Source organism: Lolium rigidum, chromosome 7 (assembly GCF_022539505.1).
Source record: "Lolium rigidum isolate FL_2022 chromosome 7, APGP_CSIRO_Lrig_0.1, whole genome shotgun sequence".
NCBI classification, from domain to species: domain Eukaryota; kingdom Viridiplantae; phylum Streptophyta; class Magnoliopsida; order Poales; family Poaceae; genus Lolium; species Lolium rigidum.
The window spans coordinates 252,853,217-252,872,877 of record NC_061514.1 but is presented as its reverse complement, the minus strand read 5'-3'; the positions used below and the strand labels follow the sequence as shown (position 1 = coordinate 252,872,877).

At 43.0% G+C, this 19,661-nt stretch overlaps 2 protein-coding genes across 11 annotated transcripts; one reads left to right on the top strand and one right to left on the bottom strand.

Moving 5' to 3' along the window:
• Positions 1 to 2,626: 2,626 nt before the first annotated feature.
• On the bottom strand, positions 2,627 to 3,107 carry LOC124678758 (protein LTO1 homolog). The gene has a single exon (XM_047214618.1). The coding sequence runs from the start codon at positions 3,050 to 3,052 to the stop codon at positions 2,627 to 2,629; it is 426 nt and encodes a 141-aa protein (XP_047070574.1). The 5' UTR covers positions 3,053 to 3,107.
• A 2,827-nt stretch (positions 3,108 to 5,934) lies between these two features.
• Positions 5,935 to 19,453, top strand: LOC124678218 (tyrosyl-DNA phosphodiesterase 1-like). Of its 10 annotated transcripts, XM_047214136.1 has the most exons (16): positions 5,935 to 6,388; positions 8,187 to 8,378; positions 8,473 to 8,745; positions 9,844 to 10,062; positions 10,372 to 10,432; positions 13,922 to 13,998; positions 14,073 to 14,330; positions 15,117 to 15,206; positions 15,895 to 16,029; positions 16,530 to 16,679; positions 16,867 to 16,970; positions 17,827 to 17,880; positions 18,396 to 18,486; positions 18,634 to 18,711; positions 18,896 to 19,040; positions 19,115 to 19,453. In XM_047214136.1, exons 1-16 carry the CDS (start codon positions 6,008 to 6,010, stop codon positions 19,186 to 19,188), a joined length of 2,382 nt encoding a protein of 793 aa, XP_047070092.1. In that variant the 5' UTR covers positions 5,935 to 6,007; the 3' UTR covers positions 19,189 to 19,453. The 10 variants fall into 10 exon arrangements, 2 of the variants coding, with proteins under 2 accessions (XP_047070092.1, XP_047070093.1); XM_047214137.1 differs by lacking the exon at positions 19,115 to 19,453 and having other exon boundaries at positions 18,634 to 18,769; positions 18,896 to 19,012; XR_006994379.1 differs by lacking the exons at positions 18,634 to 18,711; positions 18,896 to 19,040; positions 19,115 to 19,453 and adding an exon at positions 17,181 to 17,250 and having other exon boundaries at positions 17,328 to 17,880; positions 18,396 to 18,465.
• The last annotated feature ends 208 nt before the right edge of the window (positions 19,454 to 19,661 follow it).

The following is a 19,661-nucleotide window of genomic DNA, read 5'->3' as shown; positions in this document are numbered from 1 at the left end:
GAATGCCCTCGACATCCCGTCCTGGGAACAGCGCTTCGGCAGCAAGCGCGCCGTCGAGCTCGCGCGGACGGACAATCCCTCGGGCGGCCGCTTCAACACCGTCGGCCGCCGTGCCTGGTGGTACGGCCACGACGTCGACGCCACGCTCCACGAGTACGGCTACCGTCCACGCCACCGCGGGCAACGGGAGACGGTCTACTTCCCGCAGGCGGCGACCATGGCACCGCCGCCTACCACGCAGAGGGCGCCGGAACGGACCGCGGCGTCCGGATCCTCCCGCACCGGATCGTCCGCCGTCGGGCGCACGCGCTCGGCCGCGCCCGCGCCTCCTTCCGGAGGCGTCGTCATCCACGATGATGCGATGCGGCGCGCTTCCTCTGCTCCGGTTCGTCGGACGATGGGGTCGGGCCGCCGCTCCCGCGTCAAGGAGGAGGACACCTCGCCACCACTTCCGCCAGCGAAGAAGAAATGGTGCGGGAAGGAGGCCGAGGCGCAGGCGGCCCTCCATGGCGACGGCGACGACGAGGAGTTCCCCGGCCAGAACTTCATCCTCGGCCGCTCCGTCGATGAAGACTATCGCCACATCGCGATCGACCCGCAGCAGGCGGCGGTGTGGTCCGCTAGGGACCACGGCGCCAACTACGTCGACCTCGTCGGACCTTCGGAGCTGCCGGCGCCAAAGGAGGAGAAGGCCGACGAGGAGGAGGCCGATGACGCCGATAGCTGGTCCTTCAAGACGTCCAACGGCGACAAACTGGACTTCAGCGCCTTCGACACCCCGTGCCGCTAGATGTTTATTTTTAGTTTTGTAGTTTCAATTCGTGTTAAATTTGTACAAATTTCGTTCGAACTATGTATGAATATCGTGTTGCAAATTTGTACTTACATTTCAAAATCTATCGGGGCCGCCAGTTTGGGGCGCCGGTGTGGGAGCAGCTCCCCCAAATGGAGGATGCTGTGCCGGCGTCCCCCAAACGGAGGTGCCGGCGCCCCTGCCGGCGCCTATTTGGGGGCTACCGGTGGAGATGCTCTAACTCAAACAAAAGATCATGAATAGTAGTGCACTGAAAGCAACTGTTTGACTTTTAGCATAGAGAAAACATAGCAAAGTGGTATTCAGCTTGTACTTTATGGAATAGCAAAACATAAATGCCAGGACACCTTTAGAGTTCAAAGGGTGACTAGATAAATAATTTGAGAACAAGCAATAACATAATCTTGAATCAATCAATAATAAATTTTGTGACTATGCACATTATACTCAGAATAAAAACTATGCTCTCTTAATTGGTGCATAAAATAACAAGATGAAGACTCAACATAAAAGTAAAAGAAAGACCCTGCACAGAGGGAAGCAAGATTACTCATGTGCTAGAGCTTCTTTTATTTTAAATGCAATAGAGGTGTTGAAAATATATTTTGAGAGATATGCATGTCTATGTCAACGAATGGCATCAAATGATCTATCATTTTTTCATGTTTAATGGCTTCAAGAGCGGCTCCCATAGAGTGAACAATAAAGTTTCTTTTCTCCTTTGTTTGAACAAGCTAAGTTCATAATTTCTCAAGTACATAGTGTTAGGAGATTTTGGTTATTGATTCATTTTATATTTTAGTGGGCTGGTGGAGCGTGCACTCCCATTGTTTCATGCATTGGTAAACACAGTCTTGAATTCTGGAGTTCTTGGGGTAAATGTGTTGTCACTGTCCATTCTCTTTCAACACAACTGGTTTATAGTTTTGTGAAGTGAACTGTCTGGCCACAGACGACCAACAAATGCAAGAGATGACCATGATTTCAGTGATAAACCCCTGTCTTGCATTGGGAGCATTATTCAGAAACGCTGTAGATAAGCTGCAGATATTAATTAGTCCACAAACTGAGCGCTACCACTGCGCCCAATGCAGCCAGGTGTGATTGTGCCATGTGAGTAATAACCAATTGGTAACAATGTTGGTGACCTCTTCCGGGACTCTTCATTAGGTGCTCGGTATGATCTCAATCTAACAACGATGTGGTTCTGCGGTGTTCTATCTGAGAAAAGGCAGTTGATTCTTTCTTATCCACTTGCCACACATCATCATGGCCTACGGTTCAGCAGCAGCTTGTTTTGCTGAATAATATCAATTTTTGAATGAGATTGTACAGGAAAACAAAGTGCCCCTGAGGGTAATGCAGATAGGCCCACGCCTTCTCTTAAGAGTTAAGAGTGGATGTGTATGTGACTCTAACAAAATATCTATATCATTGAGTATAATGAAGTAAATCATCTACACAACAATTATATCGACCTTTCTCAATGGTCAAGTGAGAGCAGTGACAGTATAAGTACAGCTACAAATAAATATACCTTCAGAAGAGAAGACCAGGCAAAGAAAGAACAATGACTGAAAATTTCTTAAAGTTGAAGTGGGCCTTTGATACTTAGATACAGTAGTGCTTCAGGTACCCTCAGTTATCCCGGTAGCACCATAAGTCCTTACATGTCTATAGCCATATTCATGAAACAGAACATCACAACCACAAAACAAAAGGCAAAGATATTGATATCAAACATCACTTTCAAAGTGGTAACTGAGATTTGAAATCCACAAGGGACCTATCCATAATGCTAAACCAGGTATCCTAAAAGTCTTCCTTAGAAGATGTGGGGCGACCTTCATAGTCCAATTTTGCTCCTAAGCTTGCCATGATAACCCTGAATTTCATCCTGATCTTCTCCATCATGTCTTGAACCTGGTTATTCTCTGGATCAGACAAAGGATAGATGCTCAGTAGTGCAGCCAGCTGTTCCATGTTCTTCCTGACTCGAGCTGAGAATGCATCTTGATCAAGGCGAATTGCTGACATCCACACATCCAAACAGCCCTGATAGAATCCCAGTTCTTCACCTATCTGGAAACCCATCTTTAAACCAACCTGCCTTCCGTCTTCCTTTCCAGACACCAAGCCATCATCATAACCATTTTTATAACCCTCTTGATAATGTGTTTGATCTAAGGTCACCGTTGGTTCAAAAATATCAATATCGTCTTTGGGCTGTTGATCCATGATATGAACCAGAGCCTAATCACGTTGAGCAATACTTGGTTCCCAAAAACTTGCAACTCCAAGAAATCTGCTCCACAAACAAAATAAATGTGGCACGATAAGTAAAACTATATGAATACATGTTAAAGGACAAGAGAAAATGCTCTAACTGAAACTATCAAGAGAGGCCCAGAGGGAAATCAAGCTTTTCCTGAAATATGACCTAAACGCTGTTGCACGTCAACTGAAGACAACCCAGATGATTTATTAAAATTTGAAAATTAAAGGACTTCAAACACATTACATACAAATAGTGAAGGGGTCCTAAATTACCAATGCATTCTTCCTTTGCCTCAAGAAGGAAACGTAGGGGAATTATCTTACTCTGTCCAACTCTTTGCTAGCTAACTAGACATTATGAAATAGTACAACTTCGACAAAAATTTCTAATAGATATAGGCTCTATTTTTTTCTGAAGTCCAGAGCCTATGGGCCACAAAATGAAAACTGTTAGGAGTACAGCCGCCTGATATCATAATTCGTTGAAAGAAGTCCACATAACCCCCTTATGTATTAGGTTTGGGGTAGAGAACCCCCCTAACTATTAACTGGTACATATGACCCCCCTAAGTATGACAAACCAGGCAAATTACCCCCTCAGGCTGGTGAGGGCTGTTTTGGCTGACATGGATAGTGGTTTTGTGCCACGTAAGGCGATTGCAGTTAACCTTCACGCGCGAAAGAAGTCGACTCTTTTCCCCACTGCTGGTACATCCGGCTGCACCGCTGCGCCACGTTCCAGAAGAAGCTCTTCGTGATTGGGACTCATAGAGGTTGCATCTGCCGCCGCCGTCCCCGATTCGTCCTCGATTCAAAAATATTGGAGCTCCTCCCTGATTCGTCCCCGATGGAAAAGGAATCGGAAAGGTTGGAGCTCCTCCGCCATTGTGCGCCCGTGCCAGGGAGAGAGAGGGGTGGAAGGAGATGAGGTGAGGAATACAGAAGCCGCGGTGATTCGTCCCCGACTGCTTCTCCGGGCTGCTCCTCCCTTTGGGCCCTTTGTCCGCCCGGTGTGCGCCCTCTCTTCGTCTCGTTCGTCCGTTTGGATGATCTGTCATCATCTCTCTGTATCCACGATTTTGACTGATAAATTGGGCATGTCAAGAAGTTCACCAGCTCCCTCAAGATTCTCGAAGCGCTCGCCCCGTTGCAAGCGGTCGGTCGATCGTCGAAACAATCCCGCATGTACTACCGGTGTTACATTCGGAACCGATGGTTTGATTACGGCTATTTCGGTGCCAACGAGAGAGAAAATGATAATTTATTCCAAATGCAAAAATTCTAGATCATCCAAACTTGAGTATAACATACATTCCAAAATTTGTTCCGCAACCGAATTTACTGAACTGTCAAAAGTACCACCTTTTTCTCTCCAACCCGATCATCCAAAATAAAAATATCTGCTAATGGTCAGTAGTTCATGGCTTCTCATCGAAGCAACTTCGTTTGTATGTAGCTCTACCGAGTTCAGTGCTAGCAGAAACTGCATGTGGTGTAGCAGAGACCTCACCGGTTTGGCTTATGCTAGATCGGCTAGCGCCGGGCATCGCTTGAAACGAGAGAACCAGCAGCAAACAAAATGCGCCGTTGGGCCTTGCCGCCGGTGCTAGCATCGCTACTCCTTCCTTCCTTACCTCCTCTCCATCCACCCCTCTCCCCGCTCGGTGCGGACACGCATCCGCTCGATGAGGGACGAATCAAGGAGGAGCTCCAACCTTTTTGATTTCTCTCCCGTCCGGGACGAATGGGGGAGGAGCTCCAATCACTCGAATCGGGGACGGCCGCGGCGGATGCAACCTCTATGAGTCCCAATCGCACTCCGGCGAGATCTCCTGGAATGTGGCGCAACGGCGGCTCGGAAGGATGTACGAGCGGCGCGAGGGAGGAGCGAAGCAGAGGAGCACGATGCGGTGCTAGAGGAGAGCGATGCGGTGTGGTACGAGGGGTTTGCACCGGACCAGGTGCGGCCTAGCTAAATACCACGGTGCACGTGGACGAAAACCACTATCAAAACAGCCCTCGCCGGCCTGAGGGGGTAATTTACCTGGTTTGTCATACTTGGGGGTCATATGTACCAGTTAATAGTTAGGGGGTTCTCTGCCCCAAACCTAATACATAGGGGGATTATGTGGACTTCTTTCTAATTCGTTCATCAGAGATCCCTCTGGTTAGATTAACCTATTGATTACATAGAGAATTCAAGTATTCAAAAAGAAGAAGAAAAATCAATTATATGACCTTGAAATTCACTATGTATTGTCTAAAGTTCCTAAATTTATCAGCAAATCTGATACGTGTTGTTGTTCACACTCCCATCTCAGATTAACCTATTGGTTACATAGAGAATAGAAGTGTTCAAACACAAGAAAGGATACCCGGAGGATTGCAGGAGGCCACCGTGGAGGTCACCCGGAGCTAGATGACGAGGCTGAGTTCGTCGGAAGGAGCTGGAGATTGTCGGGCGGAGGTGGACGTATAGCTTTGCCGGGAGGCCGGGTTTGGCGACGCGGCCGGCAAGGCAGCTCCGGCGCGTGTTTCCGGTCAGCGGCGGCGGGTTGGCCCTGGTGCGGGGCTATTGAGGATGGCTCTGGACAGAGCGGCCGATCGAGAACCACTGAAAGAGGGACAAGGGCTGCAAGGATCTATGTGTAAAATGTTATTTTTCGAGGGCAAAACTGGGAACCTGTGCGCCGCTTAAGCCTGCCTTCTCAGGCTGCAAGCGGCAGCGGGCCGTCTGCGGCGCCGCGATTTTGGCCCAGTTAAATGCATCTGCAGTTACCCACGGATTTTGTTTTTAAGAAACGGCATATGCGGGCCGGCCCGCAGATGCCACACATCGCAGCGAGCCAGGAACGCCCGAGCCTTCTTCCTCCTTCGGCTCCCCGGCTCCCCCACTGGAGCGCCGCCACGGCCACCATGGCCGCCATTCCTCCTCCGGCTCCGGGGGCCTCTCACGCTCCTTCGACTCCTTTACCACCTCCAGGGCCCCCCATCTTGGCGAATTCCTTGGCCCCTTCCTCGATTCTCTCTCTCCAGTCAACATCCCCCAAGGCCAGCGACGGGAAGCCGCGGGCTAGGCCAGCAACGGCGCCAAGCAAACTAGGTTTAGATGGCGGAGAACCACCTCCTGGAACGGACGGCGTGGGGAGGGTGGGCAGCCAAGAGATCGATGGCGGCGAACCAGAGCGTGGCAAGGACGGCGGCGGTGATGCCCAGATGCGTATAGACGTGGGCGGCGGGAAGCGGCCGCAGAGCAAGAAGCCTAACGGGAGCTCCCTCGTCCCCACCATCATCAAGGTAGCAAAAAATTGCAGACTTTTTCTGTAGTTCATCTCAGTTTATACATGCATTGTTCAGTGGTAACTAGCACAGGCATATGATACAATCTGGACAAATTAGCCATGGCTCTGTAGATATCATTGTTCAGCGAGTCAATACTAACCGAACCCAGTTCAAGGTCAATTACCAAGAGCGTTTTGGAATTCCTTTTGCTTTTATTTTTGGACATCAAATTCGTCTAGATTCACATGTATCTAGACATGTTCTACCATACATTTGATTTTACTACAGCCGTTTGATTTTAGTACCACACAGCTACTGCAACTGAGAAAGACAGAAATGACGATACACACTTTTCTTACAGCCGTTTGATTTTACTACATTTAATAATCAACCAAAGCAGGACACAACAAGCACATAGTATGCCATTCACATCTTCTGGTTTAAAGGAGCCAGAAAAATAGCCATAACTTCGCCAGCGCTACATTAGCCTGACTACTTGGCACACAGGTCCGAGACGATCAGCCTCTTATGGGGTCCATCACCATGTTTCACCCTGCAGTTTACATTCTTGTTTGGCATTGTTCACTGGTAACTAGCACAGGCATATGATATTATTTGGCTCATCGTGATCTGCTCCTATTGCTTGTTATTCGTTCTGGTGATACTACTTACAAGCTGATTCTTTTTCACTTTGATGTGTTCATTGGAGTGTTGTGCTGCATTACTTTCTTTCTTACTGATTGCAAAAGAGCACACTATAGGTACTCGTGATCTTCAGGTCTTTCTTGTATTGGAAGTGGGTACATTTTTGAATAATGATTTCTCTTTATTTCAAACATATGTTTAATAGGAATTATTGGACAGAGCCTAAAATACATAGTTCCCTTTGTTTAATAGGCATCTCAGATTCAACTGGGAGAGGGCAAGCTCTAGAATTGCATGATTCAGATTGTGTACTTTGAGTGATGTGTAGCAAATGTATGCACGGACTTGACTGACCCATGGAATGGAACTTTTTTAGCACTTGGTTTCTGTGATGAAAGTTAATGGCATCATGTGCACCTCATGGTGACCTGTGTAAATATTTTTTTAGCACTTGGTTTCTGTGATAAAGTTTGATGTGTAATCAAATATAAAGCTAGGCTGTGGAGATCGGGGCCAGGCCCAGACGGATCAGGGTAGTGTCTCTGTTTCTGCCACAAAAAACTGAAAGAGAAGGAGAGGGTCTGTGCAACGTTCTGGAACTGACAGCGAAGGAAGTGCTGGGACAGCGAAGGAACTGCTGGCACGGAGGAAAACAAACGGCCCAAGCGGTCTCCGCGAACGCACGCCAGAAATATGGGCCTGCCGCAGGTGGCCCACTAATTAGCTGCGGGCTCATGCGGGAAATATGCGGGCCTCCGCATCAGGTCCCGCTTGCACCCTGACTGCCTTCGTCTTCACTTCACCGCTCTCGGCCTCTTTCTCCTGTGGCTATGCTGATCTAGGGTTTAGTCTTGTGGCTCTAGGGTTTAGGATTGGGTAGAACCGAGCCCCCCTCCCGATCCTCTCCCATGGCGTCGTCACACCGAGTAAGTTGCCCTTCCTCATTCTCTCTCCGCGAGCGCCCGCGCGCGAATCTCCGTCGGATTATTTTTGTGGTCGATGCGTGATTGGAAACGGGTCGAATTCCAGTGCAGCGATCCGTCTCCTAATCGGAGTTTTCCCGTGCATTCGGATTGGATGGGTTCCAGTTGCTCATTTCGCGCGACTGTTTTTTCATGGTGTGCATTGTATTTGACTCGTATGTGGCATGTTGGTTATGCATATGTAGGTAAGGGTTGGGACCCTAGTTCCCTTCGCTCAAGGCAAATCTGGGCCATCGAATGCCTCACTGCTAAGCATTCCCATCTTTGAGGGTTCCAATGTCGTTGGGAGGAGTAATTTGGTGGTTGTCGACAAGAGGGTCAGCCGCAAGCATTTGAGTCTGCGCGCCTTGGCGGATGGCTCCGTCGAAGTTGTCGTGGTGAGTTTGCAGGAGGCATGCTGTTGTGTTTTAATTTCTTCTGATTCTGATTGGAAAAATAAGCTGGTTTAGTTCGATGTCGATGGGTTTGCAGGAGGGGCCAAATCCCATTGTTGTCCGGTCAGACGGGCAGGCGAGAAAGGTTTGTGCTCAGGGTAGAGCCAAGATTATCTATGATGATGTCCTGGAGCTTATTCCCGGCGATTATCTTATGAAGTATGTGGCTATGAGTGATGAGCGTAAAAGCTCCGCTTCAGTGGATTCAAATGACTTAAAGAAGGGAAAGAGGCATAGCGAGGAAGATAGCGTAGTTGCAAAGAGGAATCGGCAAGTCATGGAAGATGAGGCTTTGGCAAGAACATTGCAGGTTAGTTAACTCTGTTTGCTGTCATGAAACTTATGCCTGGATGATCTTTTTCCAATACCTTGTATTATTGTTAATTGAGAAAATTAGGCTAGGATTAGGTTTACATGATGATGAGTTCTTATCTTATATAGCTGTACTTTACCCGACAACATGAAGCTAGTGATTATTAACCTTATGTTTGTGTTTGCTCATCAGCCTCTGTTGTTTTCCTTTTCTTTTGTTGTGATTTGGATGATCACATTGAGCTTCATAAACTTATGTACACAATATTCTGGTAATCTTCGCATTGATAATACCAAAATGTATTGATGTTATTAGCAAAGATATACCAATACTAGCTGCTCATGTCATTCAGCTACTTTACTCATGTAAAGGCAAATTAAATTATGCAATTATCTAGAGTCCGGATATAATATTATTTACTTACTCAGCATTGAAACCATAATACTCCCTCTGTTCACAAATGTAAGACCTTTTAGATATTTCAAAGTGGACTAGACATGGACCAAAATGAGTGAACCTACACACTAAAACGTGTCTAGATACATGCATTTACGAAAAAAGCTAAAAGGTCTTACATTAGTGAGCGGAGGGAGTACATTTAATAGTTATGCTTTGGGGTTCCGAATTTGGGGACAACATGTGGGTGGAGATGTATATATGTATGACACTAGTTTTGACGCTTTTTTTTACTGAATATTGTTTTTATGTTCTTCAAATGCCGATGGATTGCAACTACATGTACTGGGCAATTATGGACTATTCCAATATGGTACAGGAGTCCTCTTTTGTGCACCTAGTGAACACAATTTCCATGTTCCATCACTTAGCTATAAATGAAAGGGAAAATGGAAACATTTATGAAATGAGCCATAAAGTTTCTTTGACATAAAAAGTGTTTTCTACTTTGTGCCATAGTCACCCCCTGTTTATGTGAGCGGTGGATATTTATATATTTGTACAACAAACATAATTCTTATTCATTAGTTTGTTCTATCTCTTTTTGTTTGGAAAATCTGCAAATATTTTTTATGCAACAAGTGGAATTTGAACTTCATGCGAACATTGGTGCTGACCCCATTGCTGAACTCTAATCAGGAAAGTTTTGCAGAAGAGGGTACATCTGTTCCTGGCATGGCTTGTGGTCAAGCATTAAGTTCACTTGATAGTGCTGGTTCTTCTGAGAGAAATAACAAGAGAACGCATTCTGCCGGTCCTTTGAAAGATGTACTCCCATTGACTTTTCGACTCATGCGTGTCCAAGGTCTTCCTTCATGGACTAACAGTTCCGCAGTTACCATTCAGGATGTCATTCAGGTATCATTCAGCACGAACACTTTTAGTGGAAGTTACTTGAGAGATCAGTTAATTTTGTTTAGCAGGTCATGTGACATCATTGTTTACAATAGGGTCTATTAATCAAATTATGAAATAAATGTTGCATGGGAGCTCATTCCTTGACCTTTAATAAACATGCGCGGATTTCCTGCTTGTCATTCAGTGAATCTTTATTCCATGGCATTTCACAAAAAAGATCTCAAAGAAACGTAGTTTATCATTTGTTTCGTTTTTTCCTGCATTGTCAGATTTGATCTTTAAGTTCTTACATGATGAATGAATTGCCAGGGTGATGTGCTTTTTGCTGTACTCTCAAATTATATGGTCGACATTGATTGGTTGCTTACCGGTAAGTTATTTATTATGGAAGTTGATTTTACATTAGTATGGTAAAGCTAACTATTATCAAACAGTAAACTTTTTATCTTTTTAATGGTATAGTGACGCCACTTGGTAGGTTCAAAAAGTAAACGCTGGGGATCTTCAGTTCTTTGGATCTACTGTGTGCATTATTACAACTCATTAGATTGTTTGAAATGTCATGTTTATATTGCACCACTTATGTTCATTGTATTGGCTGAATTGTAGTCCCTCCGCTATATTGAGAAATAATTCTCTACATTATTAATGAATAATATTTTATGCCCAGACTGTTGAATTGCACTCATGCTTTCTTGATGGGATGACTTTCATTGGTATGAATCCATTTTCTTACTTGGTCGATGCTAGTATCAACTTAAATCATAGGGTACCTTTTTGTATCCAGACAATCAGAGTGGCCATTTTCTGTTGGTTCGTCGAGTCATTTGGGTTATTGGCTTATTGCCTTGTGACCTTCCTTAGGTTGTTTCATGTGTATAAATGTTGAATGCTCATTCGTCTGAGCTGTTGCAGCAAATTTTTGTAACATCCTGATTTTTACGGGCTGGTTTTTTTCTTCTCTTTTCTAAAACGAAGGATGTTGCAAAGGGGTCAAGTTAATCCTGGCATGGGATTGCCGAGTAACACAGGGGGGGTTGGAAAGTCAAGTCCCGGTCCTCACAGAAGTCGTATTAGAGCCGACGTTGACCTAGTCGCGTGGCCTTAGTTAGAATGGAAAACTTTAGTACTCGTTTGTTAATAAAAATATAGTTGACAAAAATAATAGGTTTCTTTGATGTTACTTGTCTCTCTCATTTAGCATTTACAAAAAAATTGTTGTTGATTATTTTTCTCTTATTTAAATGTGCGTAGATATGGTAGTATCTTCGACGCGGCGGATCCAGGAGTTTGGGCATCTTTGACAGCAGTTTCGAGACATGTTGACGAGGTTCGGTTACAACCGTGACCCAGAAGTGTCTAGACACACCATTCGTACGCCCTCGAGTGAGGAGATTGTTAGAGCTACCTTAGTGGTGTATCTGTATCATGCACCACGTGGAAGTCGCGCGGTAGCAAGAGGACGACACCGATACAGTGCTGAAGAAGAGGACTTTGTGGATGCCACTATTCATGTCGTTCACCGAGTAATGCATGGGCTGGCGGTTACCTACCAGGATGAGCAACACAACACACCTTTCCTTTACTTTGCCTACCGAGACAATAGATGTGTAATTCGTTAGAACATGATGTACCAGAATGAAGATGATCCTACACTCGTTCGCATGATGTCACTTAATTTTGGACTAGAGCGTTGCCTAGTTGCGATCACCATTATGCTGGACGATGTCCGACACCTTTGCCATCACTACTAGGACCGAGTTGAGACGGTAGAAGAAAGGTTGGTGGAAGCTAACACAACCTTAGCTACTATTAACGCTGCACGTGAGGAGGCTGGTGAGACTTGTGGAGGACGCCATCACTGGTGCTCACGTGGAAAATGCCGTTGTATAAATTGTGCTCATCGGCGAAGGACAAGAGGACCGCTGCAGGACCTTCACCTAGTGCACAACGACAGAAGGCCAGGCACCATCCACGTATAATGGTTACTCGAACGAAGAAGAGGGGAAGACTTAGGTAGGATCACCCTTTAGATAGGATCTATAGGAACAAATTTTTTGAAGCACAAAACATGTTCAAAATATTATGAAAAAAATGACAACGCACATATATGTTACATATGCAATACCAAAAAGTTGCAGCTTCAAATTCGACATATACTTAGAGAACCAAAAAAGACAAATTTAGGTGTGAATAGTGTGAACTAGAATTCAGTCAGATCTCACACTATTCATAGTCGGATTTGTCTTTTTTATTTCTTCAAGTGTAGATCAAATTTTGAGCTGATTTTTTTTGGAGTTGTAGATACAATCCATAGGTATGTTGTATATTATTTTCAGATTTTTTCGCATGATAAAAATATGTTTTATGTGAGTTGATCCTATGATCTCACCTAATAGATAGATCCTATACAAGTCTACCCCACGAAGAAGAGCCTGTTGTGAAAAAGTGCCGTCTGACACTTTGAGCCATCTCACCACCAATCTGTCACTTCTTCCCGGGACTAGTCGGCTTGCATTGGTGGTGTGATGGCTCAAAGTGTCAGACGACGCTTCTTCACACGAAGGCTCTTCTTCGTTCGAGTAACCATTATACGTGGATGGTGCCTAGCCCTCCGTCGTTGTGCACTAGGTGCAGGGTCCTGCTGCGGTCCTCTTGTCCTTCGCCCATGAGCATGATTTGTGCAGCGGCATTTTTCCACGTGAGCACCAGTGATGCCGTCCTCCACAAGTCTCAGCAGCCTCACGTGCAGCGTTAATAGCAGCTAAGGTTGTGTTAGCTTCCACCAACCTTTCTTCTAGAGTCTCAACTCGGTCCTGGTAGTGATGGCAAAGGTGTCGAACATCGTCTAACATACCAGTGACCGCAACTAGGCGACGCTCTAGTCCAAAATTAAGCGACGTCATGCGAACGAGCGTAGGATCATCCTCATTCTGGTACATCATGTTCTGGCGGATTACACCTCCATTGTCTCGATAGGCAAAGTAACGGAAGGTGTGTTGTGTAGCTCGTCCAGGAAGGTAACAACCATCCCATGCATCGCTCGGTGAATGACATGAATAGTGGCATCCTTAAAGTCCTCTCCTTCAGTAGTGATTTGATGTCCTTTTGCTACTGCGCAACTTCCACGTAGTGCATGATTTGGATACATCACTAAGGTAGCTCCAACAATCTCCTCACTCCAGAGCGTATGAATGGTGTGGCCAGAGTCACAACCTGGTCAACATGTCTCGAAACTGTTGTCAAAGGTGCCCAAACTCCTCGATCCGCCGAGTCGAAGGTACTGCCATCTACGCACATTTGAATAAGAGAAGAATAATCATCAACAATTTTTTTGTAAATGCGAGAGTAACATTAAGGAAACCTATTATTTTTCAACTATATTTTTATTAACATACGAGTACTATAGCTTTCCATTCTAACTAAGGCCACGCGATTAGGTCAACGTCGGCTCTGATACCATTTCTGTGAGGATCGGAACTTAACTTTCCAACCCTTCTGTGTTACTCGTCAATCCCATGATTAACTTGACTGCTTTGCAACATCCTTCTCTTTCAGAAAAGAGAAAAAAAATCAATCCGTAAAAATCAGGGTATTACAATTTTTAAGAATAAAAACTTATATGTGTTGATGTACTTGTTAAATATATTGGACAGTAATGCAAGACTACATAAATAAGCAAGATATATATACCTACCCTTCCTTATGTTATGTTGTCTTTTTTTCAATATTTCTTCTATCTTCTTAGTGAAGTTGTGATTCCCAGATTGTTAGGTTTATATATTGTGAGATGCCATTGCATCTTTTCTCCTCATTATGTAGATCATTTTGTAATGTGATCAGATATTCCATGTTGCAGCATGTCCAAGTCTAAGGAAAGTTCCACATGTCCTAGTTCTCCATGGAGAGGATGGTGCTTCATTGGAGCATTTGAAGGTGGCAAAATTGCTTAAACAATTCATTATCTTGTTTTATTTTCTTATTTCATGTTACTGCATGCTTGGGTACAGAAATCAAAGCCTGCTAATTGGATCCTTCACAAGCCTCCGCTCCCAATTTCATTTGGAACACATCATTCAAAGGCCATGCTGCTTGTATATCCTCAAGGGATTCGTGTTGTTGTTCACACTGCAAATTTGATACATGTTGACTGGAATAACAAAAGTCAGGGACTATGGACGCAAGATTTTCCCTGGAAAGATGCAAATGATATGAATACAAATATTTCTTTTGAGAATGACCTGGTTGATTATCTCAGGGCACTTAAGGTAGCATGGTATTCTCTTTGCTTCTAGAATATTTAATCGATTGTTATTTCAATACTCACCTAAAAAAACTCTTGTTTCAATACACTCATTGTGTTCAATAACTTAATTGTTATTTTCAGTACCTTCAAATTTGAAATTTATTATCAACATATTGAAAGGAACAGTCACTCAACCTTACCTGAAAACGAATGGAGTAAATAACTATGTGCAGCTTTAAAAAGTCAAAACATTCATAATAGGCACTAGGAACTTGTGTTTGTATCTGGTGGTGTACTACTACATAATATATTTATGGATATAGTAAAGTAGTTTGGATGGGGAAATATTTACTTGCTTTCAGTCGGATTAAGGTCTAGGAGTCAATGGAAACACTGATCTGTTATGAACTTATAATTATAATGACATAGTACTTAGTACATGATTTTTATCATATCTGTTGCGAAAATTAGTCAGTCGTGTATAACCGATGTCATGTCTCACGTTCATCATAAAATATGACTTAAACAAGTTCAATGGGTTTTCTACAGATCATGAAACATGATCTGGTCTTGCATGGAACTTTGTTCTGTAGCAACTTTTATCCTTCTCTCTGATAAATCCTAGTGTAATTTAGTATCTTTGAACTGTTTGGCTTTCACAGATCATATCCAGATAGCTTATCTTGAAAGTTTCTAGCTTTTAGCCTGTTAGAAACCCCTCCCTATAGTTGATTCCATCTGCTACTTTGCATTACTTTGTCCCTGTAGTTGAATTTTGACCAACTCTATCTTGTCTATGATGATGCAGTGGCCTGAGTTCAGGTTAAATCTCCCAGTTGCTGGTGATGTCAACATCAATGCAGCATTCTTTAGGAAATTTGATTATAGTAGCTCAACGGTTGGTATATTTCTTTAATCTTGCATTTACTTTTAAGCCTTGTGAGACAGTGAGACACGCTGAATCATAAACATGTGTTCATTTTTCAAATTATTATCCTTACATAGGATGAAAAGGGAAATGAAAAGAAAACGGCCATTGGCTTATCAAATGAAGTAGCGTTCTGTTAAATGTCAGTTATTGACTTTGTGCTAGGATTCTATTAACTCTGGATTTGCTTGATAAATGATGGCAATTTCTAAATCATGTGGCCACTAGCACTGAATTATGTTATCTATGTGCACTGTGAATCATATACCGCTTCATCTGAAAGTCTGCTGCCTCTCTTACCAGCTATATACCACATTCATACAAAATGACTGCAATGTTCCATTTATTATCCATTTTTAGATCCTTTGATTGGGTGTCTTGTACCATTGTGGCAGTTTTTGAAATTAATCTTACCATGCATTTTTCTAGATGACTGCATTACATGTTAGAAGGTGTGATGTGTTGTTTTGTCTTCCACCCTTGCCTGGGCAAGCACCCAATTCCTACAAAACAGCCACTGCTCTTCAACCATGATTGTGCGGCTACTTTCTGTAGTTTATACTTAAATGTTGAAACATATCTGACCACTATAGCACACATGTAGCTCATACCTTTTCCCCTTGTGTTATCATTAATTAGTCTCGGCTAACTTCTGCAGGTCAGGTTGATCGGGTCTGTTCCTGGTTATCACGTGGGCCCCAATATGAAAAGGTGGGGCCATATGAAGCTTAGGAGTGTTCTTGAAGAGTGTGTATTTGAAAAGCAATTTTGTAAGTCACCACTTATTTATCAGGTACGTTTCCTTGCGATCCATCTATCAATTTGTTAGGGCATGCAACTTGGCAAGCTGTGATAAATAAACTTAATAACTTTTACTTTATCCATGATTTTTTTAAATAAACAACTTAAATTGATATGCTGCCAAACTTGGTGCCTGGCTAGCAGCCTTGTCGTGTATTGGAAAAATCAGTACCTGACTCACAATTTCATAGCACTCAGTATTAAGCTGTCATTTATTGTACTGGTGGACAACAGAGCATAGCAAGTATAGTAATTTTTATGTTGTACTATAGGAGCATGTAAAATGAGTGGTCTGCATGAAACTAACATCATGCACTACCTTACAATTATAATACTATCACTTACTGTATTCCTGATAAATTTCACTAAAAACATCTGGCATTCATACTCCTTTTCATTTGTCTGAGAAGTTTATAATGCATTTGTCGTTTACTACTCATCATGTTTGAATGTCTTGAAGGATGTGTAACATGAGTTTCTTCTTGGGTCCAGTTTTCTTCCTTGGGTTCACTTGATGAGAAATGGATGAGTGAGTTTGCATGCTCGTTATCAGCTGGTAAAGCAGAGGATGGATCACCGTTGGGTATCGGTAAACCACTGATTGTCTGGCCTACAGTGGAGGATGTTAGGTGTTCAATAGAGGTATAACCCATTGTTTGGTCTTCCTTGATCTTGTTGGAATCAGTGCTGGTGCCAAAATAGTAGAAACATATAAAATATTTGTGTTCACTTTTTAGATCAATATTGGCAAGATCCATGATAACAATTTGTCTTGTCCCTTACCATCTTATTGACCTTTTTTTTGCGTGTGTTCCATATTTCATATTAGGGGTATGCAGCTGGTAGTTGCATTCCAAGTCCTCAGAAGAATGTTGAGAAAGATTTCTTGAGAAAATATTGGTCCAGGTGGAAAGCAGACCATGTAGGCCGTTGGTATGCTCTCTTTTCCTGCAGCTAAAGCTATCATGTTGGTCCAATGAAATTTTAGTGTTTACGAATCCAGTAGGATGTCATGTACCGGTTATTGACCCATTCTGCAAATTATCTGCTCCATACTATAGATTCATTTAGTTTTCAGAACAGCGCAGTAGGTTATGTAGCTAATCCCTTATGTGTTGTATACTTGCCATATGTCACAAGAAGATTTGCTTGGGCTGTTTAGTTTTCTCCCATGGTAGCCATGATTGGAAGATTTGTAACTTGGCACTTGGCAGTAAGTATACACTGATACCTGTTGTTCTTTGGCCTTTATATTTGTGTTAACTAACCTTTAAATTAATTTTTGCCAAGATATAGCACTTGAAGAGAAAGCTTTCTATTCCATATTTCCAAGTAATGGAGTATTATGAGTAATAGAGCTAAAGGATGGAGATGAGTTTCTTTTTATCCTGCAATATTCTGTCATTACACCTAAAGCAAGAAGATTGATCTACATGGCATGCCTGTGGCTTTGTGGTGTAGAGACTTACTAGTTTCATTGCATCTGGAGTGCTTGGCAAAATAAGGTCTTAAAAATCCTCTACCAGGTGGATTTTGCTTTAGTTGCAATGAATGATCCCATTATAACCTGAAAAATACAACTTCTTTGTAGTATTATTAGTATGTAATATAATCATTATGACTATATATTCTGGACTACTCAGTTCAAGTAAACATCTTTAGTTGATATCGACATCGACTGCAAAAGATTGGCATCCTTACTTTCTGAATCTTTCAGTTTTTCTTCTTTTGAACCAAGTTCTTTTACTACTGACTGAAACTGATATTCTCATCTTGATTTTTGTATCAGCCGTGCTATGCCTCACATAAAAACTTTCACTCGTTACAATGGTCAAAATATTGCGTAAGTTCTTATAGCAAGTTCTTGGATGATCATTATTGGAAGGAAAAAAAAAGTCAACTTTAACCCCTCTGCTTTCATGGAAGTCCAGATTAGACCATCCACTACAAAACTAGTTGTTCAACACGGTCATCTTTCAAAACTAGTGCGACTTTCACAGCACTGATGGTATTGGTAATGGTTTTGCTTACATGGCATCTCACTGAGCTAGGTTCGCTCCATCAGAATATTCTGAGTCATGCCAGCAAGTAAGCTTAAAAATTGACCGAGCATATATTTAAAAAATCCATTATATTCCTCTCTCTATTGGTTTTCCTCTTTAATAAATTGACCAGGATGCCGCATACTAAATAGCTAGCACAGCAATGAGCTTTGAAAACCACCATCCATAGGTGATTTGTACCGATTCTCAAAGTTGAGGAGGTTAAATAGCTGGTGTAGGGCCTAATCTGGACTCATTTGATAGTAGAGGGGGGTAAATTGTTTTCCTTACCTAAAATCTTGTATATCCCCATCAGATGGTTTCTGCTTACCTCATCAAATTTAAGCAAAGCTGCTTGGGGTGCACTGCAGAAGAACAACACGCAGCTGATGATACGGTCATATGAGGTACCGAAATTATGATGCTTGTTGCATTCCTATTATTTTTTGTCCACATTAGATTACAGAACTTCAATGTGAAGCACTGCTAGTTGAATAATTGAACAGTCATCATGGGATCATGACTTTTTTCCTTATTATTTGATCTACTTTCAGTTGGGTGTATTGTTCTTGCCCAAAACTCTCCAGTGCGTGCCACAATTTTCATGCACAGAGAAGAATTGGTCAAACCAGGTACTACCTCGGGTCTGAATTAATTGACGCAGGATGCTACCAGGACACTGTATACTTTGTACGTAAATTCGCGTCGATTAATATAGAACGGAGGGAGTAGTACCAAATCGTTCCTTCTTATTATTCTATTATCGCTTTGTAGATCTGGCTTTCATCAGCCTTGGTTACTCGCATTTGTACCCAGGATAAACTTGCCCTTGGTAAGAACATCAAGACCAAGCTGGTCACACTTTGCTGGCAAGGTGATGAAGAAACAGATCCATCTACTACAGAAGTTGTCAAATTGCCTGTGCCGTATCAACTCCCTCCACGGCTGTACGGAGCTGAAGGTTAGCTGATGTCATAATGATGAATGACTGTCATATCTTGGGCTGTAAAACCTAACATTTTGTTTTATTTTCAGATGTCCCATGGTCGTGGGATCGGAGGTACACGAAGAAGGATGTGTATGGTTCAGTCTGGCCGCGCCATGGCTAGCTAAGCTGTGAATCTCACTGCATTCTAGGCAAGGACATGAACCCGTAGTATGTTGAATGGATCGCTAGTGAAGTCATCATCTGTAGATAGCACCTGATTGTTCGTTCTCCGTATGTCTTGGCCACTCGGCCAGCTGTTAGAGAAACCAGTAGCCACGGAACATTTGATTAAAGAAATGCTGGAACATTTGTTATTCCCAGCTTACTGAGACGAGAATTACTTATATGTCTTACACCTTGCTGAAGGAGTTGTTTCTGTCACAAAAGCAATACGGTAAAAAAACTGGGGTACTGTTTTTTTTTTAATAAAAAAAAAGGACAACTGCACAATGGTCTTTGGGTCTTCCTGTCGCAGCATGGTTAGACCACATTTGGAAAATGGGCGTGGAAAAGAGGATCGTAGATACGCAACATTTTTTAAACTTGTATACATTGAAAATATGACTGCAAAAGGCAGAATATAAGAAAATAGTT